This window comes from Pristiophorus japonicus, chromosome 14 (assembly GCF_044704955.1).
Source record: "Pristiophorus japonicus isolate sPriJap1 chromosome 14, sPriJap1.hap1, whole genome shotgun sequence".
In the NCBI taxonomy this organism is placed as follows: domain Eukaryota; kingdom Metazoa; phylum Chordata; class Chondrichthyes; family Pristiophoridae; genus Pristiophorus; species Pristiophorus japonicus.
The window spans coordinates 93,397,209-93,412,913 of record NC_091990.1 but is presented as its reverse complement, the minus strand read 5'-3'; the positions used below and the strand labels follow the sequence as shown (position 1 = coordinate 93,412,913).

The window sequence follows — 15,705 nt, the reverse complement described above, 5'->3', positions numbered from 1 at the left end:
ACATGAGCAAACAATAGGACAATACAAGAATGATAAGAATAGATAGATAATAAGTGTATACTTCATACCTGTAACACACTCAAGGAGCTGGATGGGCTCTTAATCAATATCAGCAGTTTATGTTTCCCCAAACCTTATCATTCGTCAGCTGAAACAGCAGCCAACCCATAAGCTGCTTCCCATGCTATTCTTAACTGGCAACTAGGACAATTCTGCCTTCAACTTTCCACCTCATGGAGAGGCACCTGACCTCTAAATGGCTGCCCCTCCTGTTCCAACAGTCAGACTTAGGCAAGCAACTGAATATATTAGGAATCACTGAACTTCTTGTCCTAATATGTTGAGGCAGCAGACCATCACACGACAGAACTACCCCTAACCATTTTTTCCCCAATGCACTATATTAGGCAGGTTTCTATTTGCATTCTCCCCAATAACATATAACAATTTGTATTACATTGAAACAGAGAGGAATAATAAAAATTCTCATTGAAAAATAGAAGATACTTCAACTCATCCAACATAATGGTTTGATTACCTCTTTTTCACGTACTAAATATATTCTGCATACTTCTTCCGGTGATAGCCTAATGTTGCCGCAATACTTTGACTTGCCTCCTCCTTTGATAGTAAAGGCGCGACATTACTCTTATCTAACATTAATAAGAGTCACAGCAAGCCTTAATGATTGTTTGAAGTTAGTTCAGCTATTTTCAGTTTTATTTCAGGGTTGAGTCATGGACAATTCCTAGTTTTTAAAATGGTGCACACAGAAAATTAGATTCCAAAATATCTAGGGATTCCTCCTTTGCCAGAGATGTGGTAGGATTGCCTACCAGTCTGCTTCAGCTCTGATCCCACCTCAAATCGTGGGATTGGATTAATTTGCATGAAAGCAGTAGACCCCCATGCCATTCCTGGTGTTCTTCCCATAGTGGGCCAGGATTTCACAGCGGCACCTTGCTGTTCTGTTTGGGCAGGGGGGTGGGGGGGGGGGAGGAGGGGGGGGGGGGAGGAGTGTAAAGGAAGAGACAGGCTTTTTTGGTCAAAGAAGATCACTTTTTTTTTTAAAGTATTGATTTTGAAGTTGTTTCTTCCTATTAGCCGTGAAGAAACTGGCATTTTGAGCTTTACTTCTATTTGGATGTATCATGACTTGCAAGCATCCAGCATGATGCAGGAGAAATTTCTATTTGGGATAAAGAAGGCAGGACTGATGGATTCCTGGCTGGCGATGGCATCCCACTCATTCTGCTTCTTCCTCTGACTTCAGTAATGGGCCAATGCACAATGTATAACTAGGTCCCATTTCCAATTCTGGTCCACTCTCCCAGTCTAAACCACCTCAGGACCTCAATTATAAAGCTGGCAGAAGAAACTTATTTTGACAATTTTAAAATTATAACACCGAATATCTCCTACTTTACTTGGATTTATAAATCAGTACTGTCAGCTGTTGCTGGTTCTCCATTTTTCTACACATTTACTTGGCAGTGTTTTAAAGAATGCAGTACTATAATGTAGTGGTCGACATGGACAGGGCTTAGAAGTGTCTATTTGTAACTTTTGGCCAATACAAAGAAGGATAAATAAGCATTAACTGGTGCCCTTTACCTAAAGCTGAAAAATAAGGGAATAATCAGAAACAAAAAAAGAGCATGGAAGATGAAATGAACACAAAAACTGCGAAAAAACAACGACGATGAATTGTCTTCATTCTGTTTTTAAAAAATTTATATTAAATTGAAAGTTGGAAAATTAAATATTTTTCGTATCTGAACCCACTATGAAATGTAGCATTGGTGTGAAGCAGAGTAAAGCACCCTCTACACTGTCTCAACCCCAAAAAATCAGAAGCACACCCCTAGACCATTAGAGACACAATTCCATTTCCCGCAGCCTAAAACTAAACTAAGATTGAATTCTGCTCAATTCTATGCTTCAGAATGGGGTCTACTGGTAACTTGAATAAGCTACCTAAACTGGTATCTTGATTCCACAGTACAGCCAACGATGTGTTCTTTATACTTAATGACTATTGTTGCTGTCCCACCTGTAGTTACATGGGTGCAGTGGTGAAGATCCACTATAGGGACGATCTACAAAGTGGTCTATGATAATCCCCATGATTGGCTGGGTCCGCTCCAGCTGCCTGTGAAATAATTCAAAGTAAAAATTATAACTTAAGAGTTCCTAAAAATGACAACCATAACCGGCCATGGAAAGCAATGGGATGACGGACTAACCTAGTTAAAAAAAGAGTTCATTTTTCCAAAATGATATCTAGTCAACATTAAAAAAAAACACATGAAGAGGAATAACTGGAGCTACTCTGCTAACAGGGTCAAAATCGTATGAATAATGGTTATTCATCATGTGGCAAAAAGCCTCTCAAGTCAATTGTCATTGAATCACAAGAAACGGTATGGCGACACAGATAAAATGGCAGAGATCGATGTATTTGTCTTTCACAACAAAAATAGAACACATCCAATGACAGATGAGAAAAGTTAAAACAGACCCAGTGTTGTGATGTGTTTCCAAAGGCTAAAACAAATTGTACTTGTTGAAGTACAATGAAGAGGGAGAAAAGAGCCCATGATACTTCTCACAGTTCTGTTTTATGCCAAAAAGCATTTAAGGTTTATTGGTATTCTCGAGGTATTTATCCACAATAGAGTGCATTAATTCTCTGCCTGTATAGTAATTACAAAGCAACCATTGGATAATGTTGCACTAACATTAACAATGCACTAACATTCAGAGCCATGGATTGCGATTGCACAGAAGTTCGATTTCTCTTCTACTCTCAATCTGAACCACACAGAGTGTCAAGGCGCTGAACAAAAAGTATGTGACATCTTCCTGCCTTAGTAGCGGATGGTGGAGAAAAGAAAAAAAAATGGAGGGAATGTCATCCTTTGTGGATCATGGAATCGAGATGATTTACAAGAATAACAATGAATGTACTTTTTAAAAAGTAGTCTTCTGATCCAAAAGATTTGAATTCAGCCTTGAATTCACTTAACATTTATAAATATGCAGTTTTGATAAAACTTAGGTTACAGGAAAGGAGGAGGTCGGCCATTTGACACATCACGTCCATGTGACACATCACGTCCATGTAGGCTCTGTACGAGAGCAATCCAAAACAAATCTACGTGCCCCACTCTCTCTACATAGCCCTATATGCCCCTCTGCTTAAAATACTGATCCAGTTTTCCCTTAAAAGATGTAATAGTCTCTGCCTCAAACACTTTCTGTGGCAAAGTACTCAAACTGGACTAACATTTTAAGCTATTGTGCTGCCAATAACTGCTGGTATGCTAAACCAGCAGAAGCCTACCCTGTAAAAAAAAAAATGACAAGAAACAGGTTTGATTTTAAAATTTGACTTTTTTCATTATTTAATTTCATTTTTTTCCTGCCTCCATGCTATCTAAATGTATAAATTGTTAAAATTCTGCAAAAGGACAGCAGTGCAGGAAAATTATACCCCTCCCTTCTCTCAATTATTTCAATGGAAGTACATTAAAATCTGCGAACAGTTAGCATTGTTCACTAAGTGACAACCTATTTTGCAAGTTAATTGAATGTCAACTCCATTGAAGAACTGAAAAGGATTTGGAATTGATCTGCGATGCAAGGAAAACAGGGATCCAGTGCAGGGACTGTATTGGTTTGCAACATTTTGGTCTTGACAGGCATTGCTTGAATTTTGCTGTTATATTTCGGTAATGTTAAATTCGGTTTGTTGTCTTAATATTAAACCAGCAGACTGGTTCCCATAGTAATTTGGAAAGTTAGTTAGTAAATAAAGGAGCAATCAAGATTTTGTACCACTATGGTAGAATTGTTCCAGCGTGGCTTCAAAAAGGTGCCAATATTGAAACTACTTTTTTATGTAAGTTTCTATAGCTTCAAAACAATGGGCGAAACAGCGACAACATTTTTTAATACGGTCCTGACATTAAATCTGGCATGATCTCCAGACTACCCGCATTTCCAGCCAGTTTACCCACCACGCTTCTTCCTCTCCTCCCCGTAAGCATGTGTAGCACTACAGTGGCCAGTATGCGCACCAAGGGTTTCCTGTTATAATCACTGGGTCACACTACTGTTCAACTAGATATTGGGCAGAAATCAACTCGCACAAAATCTAAAAATTGAGATAATGTCCTGCAAGAATATCACAGTGGCCAAGTCAGTCTAAATGGTCTTTATTGATTCTTACAATTTTATGCAACTAAGTGAAATCTGCTGTATTTAAACATTTAAGTTCATTAACAATCACTATCCTAAAATGTAATTCAAGGCGACAGTTACTGCAGAACAGGACATGGACAGGATACATATTCTATACACTACACAAGGATGTGGGCCATAATTTGCGACATGAGGTGCGCACATGCCCTGCAAGGGCCGCGCAAATTCCGGGCTTTTGTGCGCGAAGTGCATGTGCGAAAACCTGGAACTTTCTATCTGTCAAGAATTTTCTTGACCGATCCAACATATCCCTGGGAAAAGGGTATTCGCGGATGGAGAGTTGCCCAACTTATGCCCGTGAAATTCTTATGCCTGGTAAAAGCAGACGCAAGGCCTACTTTTACAAGCATGTAAGAGTTTTAAAAAAAAAACTTAAAAATACATTTTTAGCAATCATTTATACATTACAAAACCTATACAATAAGGCAAGTTTATTTTTAGCCCTTTAAAACATTTAAATTTATTTTTCAAAAAATGAAACTTGTTTTAAATATTTAATGAAATGATTTTAATTAATTAAAAAAAAATTTATTTGGTGTGTAGATGTATTTTTGTGGTATTCCTATTTATGCTTGTGGGGTTTCTGAACATACGGAATCGCCATAAGCATGAATGGGGATTCCCTTCTTTTATTGGTTGGGCAAGCCCACGTGATCCCAAGGGGTGCTTGTGAAACGCTGATATGTGGGCCTCTACCCACGGGTTCCTGGAGGGGCCCAGAACCGGCAAACTCCGTACCTCCCAGACCACCATGTCGGTGGGCATTTTATTTGCGGATTGGAGGCATTTCACCGAGAGAAGCTGCTGACCGCAAATTCAGAGCTCATATCATAATAGAGGGCCATAATTCCAAAGCCAGTAATGGTGACCAATGCATCTTCAAGATGGGATATATTTCAATTTGCCTAATACTTCAAATATCATCATCAGCGGTCCCTCGAACGAGGATGACTTGCTTCCACGAAAGTTCACAGATGTTTCAATGAAGGACCCGATGTTCCAGTCCTGAACTCCAGTTGAGGGGGTGGAAGATGTCTGTGCGTGAATTTTTTTTTAACGTGTGGTGACCGTTGCACATCAGCCACCACACAGGCTTGACAGAGCTAGGCCTTTATCCAGTGGCAAGGATTAACCAGGATGACTGGAGACTTGCTCTGCTGCACAGACCCAGTGCACACACATATTGCAGTGTGGGCTGGTCCGTGCTGCCCCATGGCCCTCGGCTCTTCTGGGCCCCGTACCCTCATTCGCCGCACCTCAGCCACGATGTTCCAGGGCCCGGTGTTCCAGCTCTATTTATAGCCCCGACCTGCGGTGGTGTTCTCACAAAGGTAGGGGCGGCCCACAATGTTCCAGCGCCCGGCGCTTCTATATCATAACTCGCTGCGTAAAAAAAAAAAAATTCTCATCTCGCCTCTGGTTCTTTTACCAATTATCCTAAATTTGCGTCCTCTGATTACCAACCCTTTTGATACCGGAAACAGACACTCCCTATTTACTCAGTCAAGGCTTTAAAGCGCTTTGAGGCATCCGGTGGTCGTGAACATAAGAAGATAAGAAAGAGGAGCAGTAGTAGGTCATACGGCCCCTCGAGCCTGCTCCGCCATTTAATACGTTCATGATTGATCCGATCATGGACTCGGGTCCACTTCCCTGCCCGCTCCCCATAACCCCTTATTCCCTTATCGGTTAAGAAACTGTCTATTTCAGTCTTAAATTTATTCAATGTCCCAGCTTCCACAGCTCTCTGAGGCAGCGAATTCCAGATTCACAACCCTCAGAAGAAATTTCTCCTCATCTCAGTTTTAAATGGGCGGCTGCTTATACCAAGATCATGCCCTCTAGTTCTAGTCTCCCCCATCAGTGGAAACATCCTCTCTGCATCCACCTTGTCAAGCCCCCTCATAATCCTATATGTTTCAAGAAGATCACCTCTCATTCTTCTGAATTCCAATGAGTAGAGGCCCAACCTACTCAACCTTTCCTCATAAGTCAACCCCCTCATCCCCGGAATCAACATAGTGAACCTTCTCTGAACTGCCTCCAAAGCAAGTATATCCTTTCATAAATATGGAAACCAAAACTGCACTCAGTTTTCCAGGTGTGGCCTCACCAATACCCTGTACAACTGTAACAAGACTTCCCTGCTTTTATACTCCATCCTCTTTGCAATAAAGGCCAAGATTCCATTGGCCTTCCTGATCACTTGTTACCTGCATACTGTCCTTTTGTGTTTCATGCACAAGTACCCCCAGATCCCGCTGTACTGCAGCACCTTGCAATCTTTCTCCATTTAAATAATAACTTGCTCTTTGATTTTTTCTGCCAAAATGCATGACCTCTCACTTTCAAACATTATACTCCATCTGCCAAATTTTTGCCCACTCACTTAGCCTGTCTATCTCCTTTTGCAGATTTTGTGTGTCCTCCTCACACATTGCTTTTCCTCCCATCTTTGTATCATCAGCAAACTTGGCTACGTTACACTCAGTCCCTTCTTCCAAGTCGTTAATATAGATTGTAAATAGTTGGGGTCCCAGCACTGATCCCTGCGGCACCCCACTGGTTACTGATTCTCGGGTTGGCAATGAACTATTTATCTCTACTCTCTGATTTCTGTTCGTTAGCCAATCCTCTATCCATGCTAATATATTACCCCCAACCCCATGAACTTTTATCTTGTGCAGTGACCTTTTATGTTGCATCTTGTCAAATCTCTTCTGGAAGTCCAAATACACCACATCCACTGGTTCCCCTTTATCCACCCTGTTCGTTACATCCTCAAGGAATTCTAGCAAACATGACTTCCCCTTTATAAATCCATGCTGACTCTGCCTGACCAAATTTTGCTTTTCCAAATGTCCTGCTACTGCTTCTTTAATAATGAACTCCAACATCTTCCCAACTACAGATGTTAGGCTAACTGGTCTATAGTTTCCTGCTTTTTGTCTGTCTCCTTTTTTAAAAAAAAATAGGGGCGTTACATTTGCAGTTTTCTAATCTGCTGGGACCTCCCCTAAATCCAGGGAATTTTGGTAAATTACAACCAATGCATCCACAATCCCTGCCGCTACTTCTCTTAAGACCCTAGGATACACGCCATCAAGTCCAGGGGATTTATCCACCTTTAGTCCCATTATCTTACTGAGTACCACCTCCTTAGTGATTGTGGTTGTGTTAAGTTCCTCCCCCCCATAGCCTCTTGACTATCCACTGTTGGAATATTGTTAGTGTCCTCTACCGTAAAGATTGATACAAAATATTTGTTCAGTTTTTGCCATCTCCATGTTCCCCATTACTAATTCCCCAGACTCGTCCTCTAAGGGACCAACATTTACTCTAGCCACTCTTTTCCTTTTTAATATACCTATAGAAACTCTTGCTATCTGTTTTTATATTTCATACTAGTTTACTTTCATAGTTTATCTTCCCTTTCTTAATCATTTTTTTAGTCGTTCTTTGCTGGCTTTTAAAAGCTTCCCAGTCTGCTGTCCTCCTACTAGTTTTGGCCACTTTGTATGCCCTTGTTTTTAATTGGATACCATCCTTCATTTCTTCAGTTCGCCACGGATGGCGATCTTTTCTCTTATGCCCTTTGCTCCTCACTGGAATATATTTTTCCAGAGTTGGGAAATATCTCCTTAAATGTATATAACTGTTCATCAACCGTCCAACACTTGAATCTATTTTCCCAGTCCACTTTAGCCAACTCTGTCCTCATACCTTCATAGTTTCCTTTATTTAAACTTAGTACGCTGGTTCGAGATCCAACTTTCTCACCCTCCATCTGAATTTGAAATTCAATCATGCTATGATCACTCATTCCAAGGGGATACTTTACTAGGAGAGTGTTTATTAATCCTGTTTCATTTCACAGGACCAGATCCAAGATAGCCTGCCCCTTGGTTGCTTCCGTGAAAGGCACTATATAAATCCAAGTCTTTCCTTCTTTTATAACTTTGTCCACCTCTAGCAAATAAGTCTCCCCTGAACCTTCTCTGCTCTGAGGAAAACCACCCCAGCTGCTCTAGTCAACCACAGAATGGTTACAGCACAGGAGGAGGCCACTCGGCCCGTCCAGCCCATGCCGGCTCGCTGCCCGAGCCCTGCAGCCAGAGCTCGGGTCACGGTTGACGGATGTGTCATTTATGCCAGCCGCTTGTTCCCGGGAGTGGTCTTGTGGTACGGGAGTCCGTGCGGTGGAGTGGCGGGGCAAGGGGGCTGAGCCCGGGGGGGGGGGGGGGGGGGGGGGGGAGAGACGGTGCCCGGGGGTTGCCCGGTGCTCCTGCTCCCCCCCCCCGCCACCGGTCCCCATTCCCACGGGCAGCCCGGTGCTCCTTTCTCCGGGCTTGGCCGTCCTCCCTCACCGCCGGGGTACAGTACCTCGATGGGCCTCCGCCTGAGCGCCCGGACATGCCGTTTGGTTGGCCCCGGGAGCAGCAGGAGCTGGATGAGGAAGCGGCCACCTCCCTGGCCCAGTAAATATACAAACAAGATTTTAAAATTACTGGAGGAGGTGGGTGCCATACTCATTCCAAATGCTATGTTCAAATCCCTTCAGTAATTTCCAGAGAGAAGGCAAAGAGATGCATAGTATTCTGCTGTTAGATTAATGAAAAACGGAGTGACAAAGATGATTCCAATCCTTTCCATGGGCGTTGAAAAATCACCCCACAATGTATTACAACTTACATTAGCCTCAACACATGTTCAGGTTTGGCAATTTTTGCCAGAATCTCTCAGAATTGCATTTGGGATGATAGTTGAGGAAACATTGAGGGGTAATATTTCAAACCTCCACTGACAGTATGTAGCTCAGGGATGTCGCGATGAATAGAAGTATTGGTTGCTTTGGAGACTTGTAACTTTGTTGGTAATAGATGAATGGTACTTGCATAGCACAGGAAAAAATCATCCCACAGCTGAGTGAGACTTTAGAATTTAAAAACATGATAATCACGTTCATTATTTCATAACCTTTTCGGGCTAGAATTTTGGGTTTTAGCAATTTTGCCCGTTTTCAGGCGACAATCTCAGCGAAATTTTGTACTATTCCCCTAAAATTACCTAGTTAGGTTGAAAACACAATGTTGAACAGTAAATTAGTTGATAAAGTCGATCTAGTTGATAAACAATTCTTGCTCCTGATTGAGAGGCAAGAACTTTCTGACATAAGGTATGCAGGATGATTGCAATATCAGGAAGCATCATCCAGAAACTTTCAGCCTAAATACTCCGGGTTTACATCCCAAACTAAACCACCTCGATGTTCTGTACTTAAAACTCTTCATAAGTGTGTCATTTTAAAAAAATGAAGATATTAATTTCTTTTCCATTGAGGCTATGAATGAATAAAGTAAAACTTATAACCATGGAATGTTACAGCACAGGAGGCCGCCACTTGGCCTATTGTGTCTGTGCCAGCTCTTTGAAAGAGCCACCCAATTAGTCCCAAATCCCTGCTCTTTTCCCACAGCCTTGCAACTTTTTCCTTTTCAAGTATTCATTCAATTCCCTTTTGAAGGTAATTATTAAATCTACTTCCATCACCCTTTCAGACAATGCATTTCAGATCAAAACAACTTGGTGTGTAATTTTATTTTCCTCATGTCACCTGTTTTTTATTACCAATTACCTTAAACCTATGTCGTCTGATTATCGACCCTTCTGTCACTATCAAAACCCTTAATGATTTTGAACTCTGCTATAAAATTCTCTCTTAATCGTCTCTGCTCAAACGAGAACAACCCCAGTTTCTCTAATCTCTCCATGTAACTGAAATCTTTCATCCCTTGTACCATTCTAGTAAATTCGCTCTATCCCTCGTTAACATCTTGACATCCTTTCTAAAATGTGGTGCCCAGAATTCGCCACAATACTCCAGCTGGGGTTTAGCTTAACTTTCTAGCTTTTGTACTCTTATGCCTCTATTTATTAAGGCATGAATCCCATATGCCTCTTTAACAGCCTTCTCAATTTGCCCTGCCACCTTCAACTACTTGTGTACAACTAGATTTATGATCACCATTGTGTTTTCAGCCTAGCTGAGTAATTGTAGGGGAATAGTACAAGTACCTGCACAGCTGCATGCCCATCCCGTGCCGCCTGGGACCGGCTTTCAAATGTTAAATTTTGCGCATGTGTGAAACTGTGAATGGGCCGCGCAACCCCTTAAAGGGACCCTGCACCCAAGAAAAATGACAGGGAACATTGTCCCCAGATCTCGCTGCTCCGATACCTCTTTAAAACGGTATCATTTAGTTTCTATTGCCTCTCCTCACTCTTCCTACCAAACTGAATCACATCACACTTTCCTGAATTAAGTTTCATCTCCCATGTGTCTGCCCATTTCACCAATCTAAGTTCTCCTGAAGTCTGTTACTCTCCTCCTACATTCCTGAGTTTTGTGTCATCTGCAACCTTTGAAATTATGGCCCGTAAAAGAATCAATCCAATACCCTCGTGAAGTCCTTTCTGTAGGTCAGCTAGAACAACAGACATGATAAAAAGCCTACAAGAATACAGGTACAAGAACAAGTGAACTTCCCTTTGAAGCATGGCAGTACTTTATCTTTCTCAATGTCCCTCAACATTTTGCTTACTAAGTATTTAGCGATCTTTTAAACGCTTCAATTGATTATTGCTGAAAGTAAATTCTGTATTCACACAACCTTTTGTGTGAAGAAGTTATTTTCTGGATTAACTTTTAACCAATTTAGTTCTAATTTGGTGATATCCCCTTGTTCATGATTCCGACTCAGGGAGGAGTTATTCCCCATTTACCCTGTCAATCTCCTTCATTATTTTAAATATCTCAATCAGATCATCTCTTAACCTCCTCATTCCGTTTACCCAGTCTCTAATCATAACTCGATCCCTTTAACACAGGTAATATCCTGGTGAATACTCACTCCTTCAAAATCTGTCGCTATACAGACAACAGCTATTTGTTGTCCTTCTTGCTGAATTAGGGTGCAACAATGAACTAAACTGACAGAAAAACTTCACTCTAAAGGTATTCCAACAGTAAAATTTACTTCCCGAGATGAAAAGTGCTTCTAATCTCGGTCTAAAATCCAATTTAATGATCAAAAGATTGCAGAACTATTCAGGTTCTCAAATTCAAATGGACAACTTTAAAAGGCAAGCACTTTTAACACAATTAAATGTTGACATTTCTCAGAGCATTTATTCTGTGGATACAAGATCATAAAACTCTCACCTACTTAAGTTGGTGCAGCCTTCAGATATTACTTTCAAACTATTGTCATGTTACATAAATCACACAAATCATTCTTGAAGGGTTGGGAATGCTTTCTTCTATGCTCCACTGTCTCAGATTTCTCCTCCTTTCTCACATCTTGTCCTGAAGGTATTGCTGAGGTACAACTCCACAGGGGCAGGCAGCCCTCCAGTATCTCACCCAAGTAGCCACTGTTTATGAGTGCAATTGGACAGTGAGCGCTAGCAGTCTATTCAACTACACAGGGCATCACATCGGAGCACAACCTGATCATTGTCTGGTTATATACATGTGCATTTCCAGCAGAAGTCACCAGGAGCAACAACACTGGCTGATCACGAGGCCATCGTCGTGAAACTAATTGTAACGCCCCAAAGGTTAGACTGCCATTTTACTTGTTTCTTTGGGAAAGTTAAATGTTCAATTTTTTAAAAACTTTAAAAATATTATGCTGCACAGCATTACCATGTACAGTTCAAAGTAATCTGAACATGTGTCAAACACATTTAACCTCACATTAACCCACCCCACCCTCCCCCCACCCCGCCAAAAATGTAGGAATTGTGAAACCACGTTCAAATTGGTTTACCCGAACCATGCTCACATTAGTTCCGTTCGTACAAGATACAACTCAAGACAGTATCACATTTTACCTGCCAGACATGAAAGCCAGGTTAGTTCGGTACGCACATGACAGCGTGATAGTACCAACAGGGGTTCCAACCATTCCGACCCGTACTGTCTGAAAACCTGAGAGAGAGAAAAATGTTTTTTGGAAATGGAAATGCAAGACTAAAGCTATATTACAATTCATAGTTGGGTAGGTAGGAGTATAGAGGACGCTAATGGCCCGTCGGTCTACTGTGGTGGTTTGCACTGGGCAATGTTCCAGAGTTAGTAATAACAGTAAAGTTATGAAAAGAACGCAAGCTCCTTCATTGTGTAAATTACTTCAAGTGACTGTCAAATCTTTATAGTACTGCTTCCTTATCATGAAAGCAACTATTCTGCGCTCTCTTCCTCAGTAATAGATTTTGTGAAGCAAATTGCTGAGAATTCCTGAAACTTTACATAAAAATATATCAAAATGCACATCAACAATTATGAGGTGCCGAAAGGTGCTAAATCAAACCATGTTGAGACATTGCTAATAAAAGCGTAGCCCCGCTGGGTGGGATATGTTGAAAGTGTTTCCAAGCAGGTCCTGTACAGCCATTTCTCCAGCTGGGCAGAGGAAATGTTTAAGGACACATTGAAGCACAACCTTAACAAGTGTGGTATTGACTCAAACAACTGGGAGATGTTTCCAATAGACCAACCAACCAGGATCATTTTCAATACAATAGATGGACAATTTATAGATTGGACAATTTTGAAATTCAATAAGAAAAGCATGGAACTGAATTAAAATTAAAATAACTGCTCCCAAGCAGCATATATTTAAACAAAACCACTGAGCAAATGCTGATAAGCAGAAATTACTTGTAAGAATCCTCCTTTCCTGATTCCACTCAATGTTCACATCATATCAGCTTACCAAAATTAGAAATTCTTGGATGCTGCATGGAATTTGCAACAAAATACTGGACATGAAATTCCCCTTTAAATGGGTACAGTAGCCTAGAGGTTGCGAGTTCAAATCCTATCGTGGCAGGTGTGAAATTGGTCATTTGCAGGCTGGCACCAGGGCTGACTACAAAAGCTGCTCGAGTTGTTGTAAAAACCTAACTAGTTCACTAATGTCCTTCAGAGAAATGAGCTTGCAACACCTATCTAGTCTGGCCTACAAGTGACTCCTGTCCCACACTGTCAGTTAACTCTTATTGCCCTCAAGGCAGCCAGAGGTGGGCAAGAGATAATCTTGTCAGTGTTGCCCAAATACGCAAAACAATTTAGAAAGCACAAGATGTAATGTTCTGATGCAAGGACATCACCCTGAAATGTTAACAGTTTTTTGCTTAACAGATCCTGCCTGACCTACTGAGTGTTTTTCCAGCTTTTTCTATTTTAATTGAAGATTTACAGCATCCTCACTATTTTGCTTTTGTTTAAGGTACAATGTAGTTAGTGTACTGCAACCTTGGTGGATGTTGGGGTAAAAAGCAATGCTTCCTTCACACCACATTCAACATTGCAATGTTCCAATGAAATCAGCACTTGTCTAGGAAATGGCATTAAGTAGGCAATTGACTAGGACATGGCATGTTAGGTAGGCAATTGGCTTGGAAATGCTATTAGGTTGGCCTCCGAGGGTGCTGGTTTTTCACAGCAGTGAGTATTAGGGAATCTGCACCAAATGTAAAAAAGATGGTCCTCTAATTCTGCAATTTCCCAGTTACGGACTGGGAAATTCCACACCGAGTGTCTTTTGAATCCAATCATACAAAAGATAAGAAACACACCTTCACCCAGGCCATTCAGCTGCACTTCTCCAAAATATATCCTGGAAAAATGAAAACAAAAATCTCAGTCAGTACTTAAATGGGTAAAGTGAAATACAAATAATCATGCTGTAAAGAAATTGGGGAAATTAGAGAAATGGAAGAAATACTTTGTGAAAAATAGTTCCACCTTCCATGGAAAGAAAGATCATTTTCTTCACACAGACGATTTCAATTGTTGTAGAGCTGTAAAAGCAGCCTTAGAAGAACTATGGAAAGGCTCTACCTCGGATGACGTTTTCAATTAGCCCACTTTATCATCTCAGTAAGAATTGGTGATCCAGATGCTCAAACCCAAGGGTGAAACTTTGTACTTGGTGAGATTAAAATTCGAGCATGGCACCAAGATAAGTAGCCTGGTGGGAGAAGGATGCCAGTGCCAACCAGCTTCGATAGAGGCAGCCAGAAAGGGACCCACCAAATACATCATTTGGCCAAGTCTTCTCTGGTAATAAAACCTGTCATAGCAGAACTATTGCTTTGTCACCATTTAAAATATCTCTTCTCAGTTAGATTGTACAGTGTACAAAATTACTTTTTCATCCAGTCTTGAGGAGTACTTTACATTTGAAAGGAATTTCCTCCCAACTGGCACTCCCTTTAACTCCTCTGGTGCTCTTTTTCCTCATTTTAACACCAGCCATCCCTATGGTCTGTGTGAGATGATGAAGTTAGTACCAAATTATAAACAATTTTCTGCTGTATTTGAGTTCATCAAGAGCTGAGCAGTGTTGCGAATGACCAGACCAATTTTACATTGAACTCAAAAGCTAACTGGAGGAGAAGATATTGGGCCCAAGTTTCCACATGACTCGCGCCTGATTTTTTAGGAGCAACTGGTGGAGAACGGACTATTTTCAAAATCGCAATTCTCCACATTTTTTTTTCTGCAGTTCTAGTCAGGTAGAACAGTTCTACTTTAGAACAGAATTTTTTCTTCAAAAGGGGGCGTGTCCGGCCACTGACGCATGATTTGAAAGTTTCCATAGTGAAAATGTACTCCAAACTAAAGTAGAATGGAGCCAGTGAAGATTTTTGTAGAACTGAAAAAACCTGTTCTACACATTAAAAAATCAGGCGCAGGTTACAAATTAGGCGTCCAGAACGAGGTGGGGGGGGAAGGGAGGGGGGGGGAAGGGAACTCATTAAATTCGACAATAAATCCTTATTTATACTTCTACAAATAAATCCAACCTGAATAAACATTTATAAGCCAAGAAAAGATTAAATAAACCATCTTCCTACCTGTGTGAAAGTGCTTCAGCCAGGGAGAATTCTGCAGCCGTTCGTGCCGCCTGAGCGGAGAGAGAGAGAGAGAGAGAGAGAGAGAGAGAGAGAGAGAGAGAGAGAGAGGGAGGGAGGGAGGGAGGGAGGGAGGGAGGGAGGGGGGAGGAGGGGGGGGAGGAGGAGGGAGGGGGAGAGAGAGAGAGAGAGAGAGGGGAGGGAGAGAGAGAGAGAGAGAGAGAGAGAGGGGAGGGAGAGAGAGAGAGAGAGAGGGGAGGGAGAGAGAGAGAGAGAGAGGGAGGGAGAGAGAGAGAGAGAGAGGGAGGGAGAGAGAGAGAGAGAGAGAGGGGAGGGAGAGAGAGAGAGAGAGAGAGGGAGGGAGAGAGAGAGAGAGAGAGAGGGGAGGGAGAGAGAGAGAGAGAGAGGGGAGGGAGAGAGAGAGAGAGAGAGAGAGGGGAGGGAGAGAGAGAGAGAGAGAAGAGAGGGGAGGGAGAGTGAGAGAGAGAGAGAGGGGAGGGAGAGAGAGAGAGA

At 41.7% G+C, this 15,705-nt stretch overlaps 1 protein-coding gene across 5 annotated transcripts in view; it reads right to left on the bottom strand.

The window, feature by feature from the left end:
* Positions 1 to 15,705, bottom strand: part of atg13 (ATG13 autophagy related 13 homolog (S. cerevisiae)) — a 95,770-nt gene that overhangs the window by 52,909 nt on the left and 27,156 nt on the right. For 4 of the 5 annotated variants that reach the window (XM_070899380.1, XM_070899383.1, XM_070899381.1 and 1 more), the window contains exons 7-9: positions 13,912 to 13,952; positions 12,163 to 12,259; positions 2,054 to 2,152 (exon numbers count right to left, since the gene is read on the bottom strand). In XM_070899380.1, the coding sequence (XP_070755481.1) occupies positions 2,054 to 2,152; positions 12,163 to 12,259; positions 13,912 to 13,952 (237 nt within the window). The remainder of the gene's footprint in view (positions 1 to 2,053; positions 2,153 to 12,162; positions 12,260 to 13,911; positions 13,953 to 15,705) is intronic. The other variant, XM_070899382.1, reaches the window with a different exon arrangement.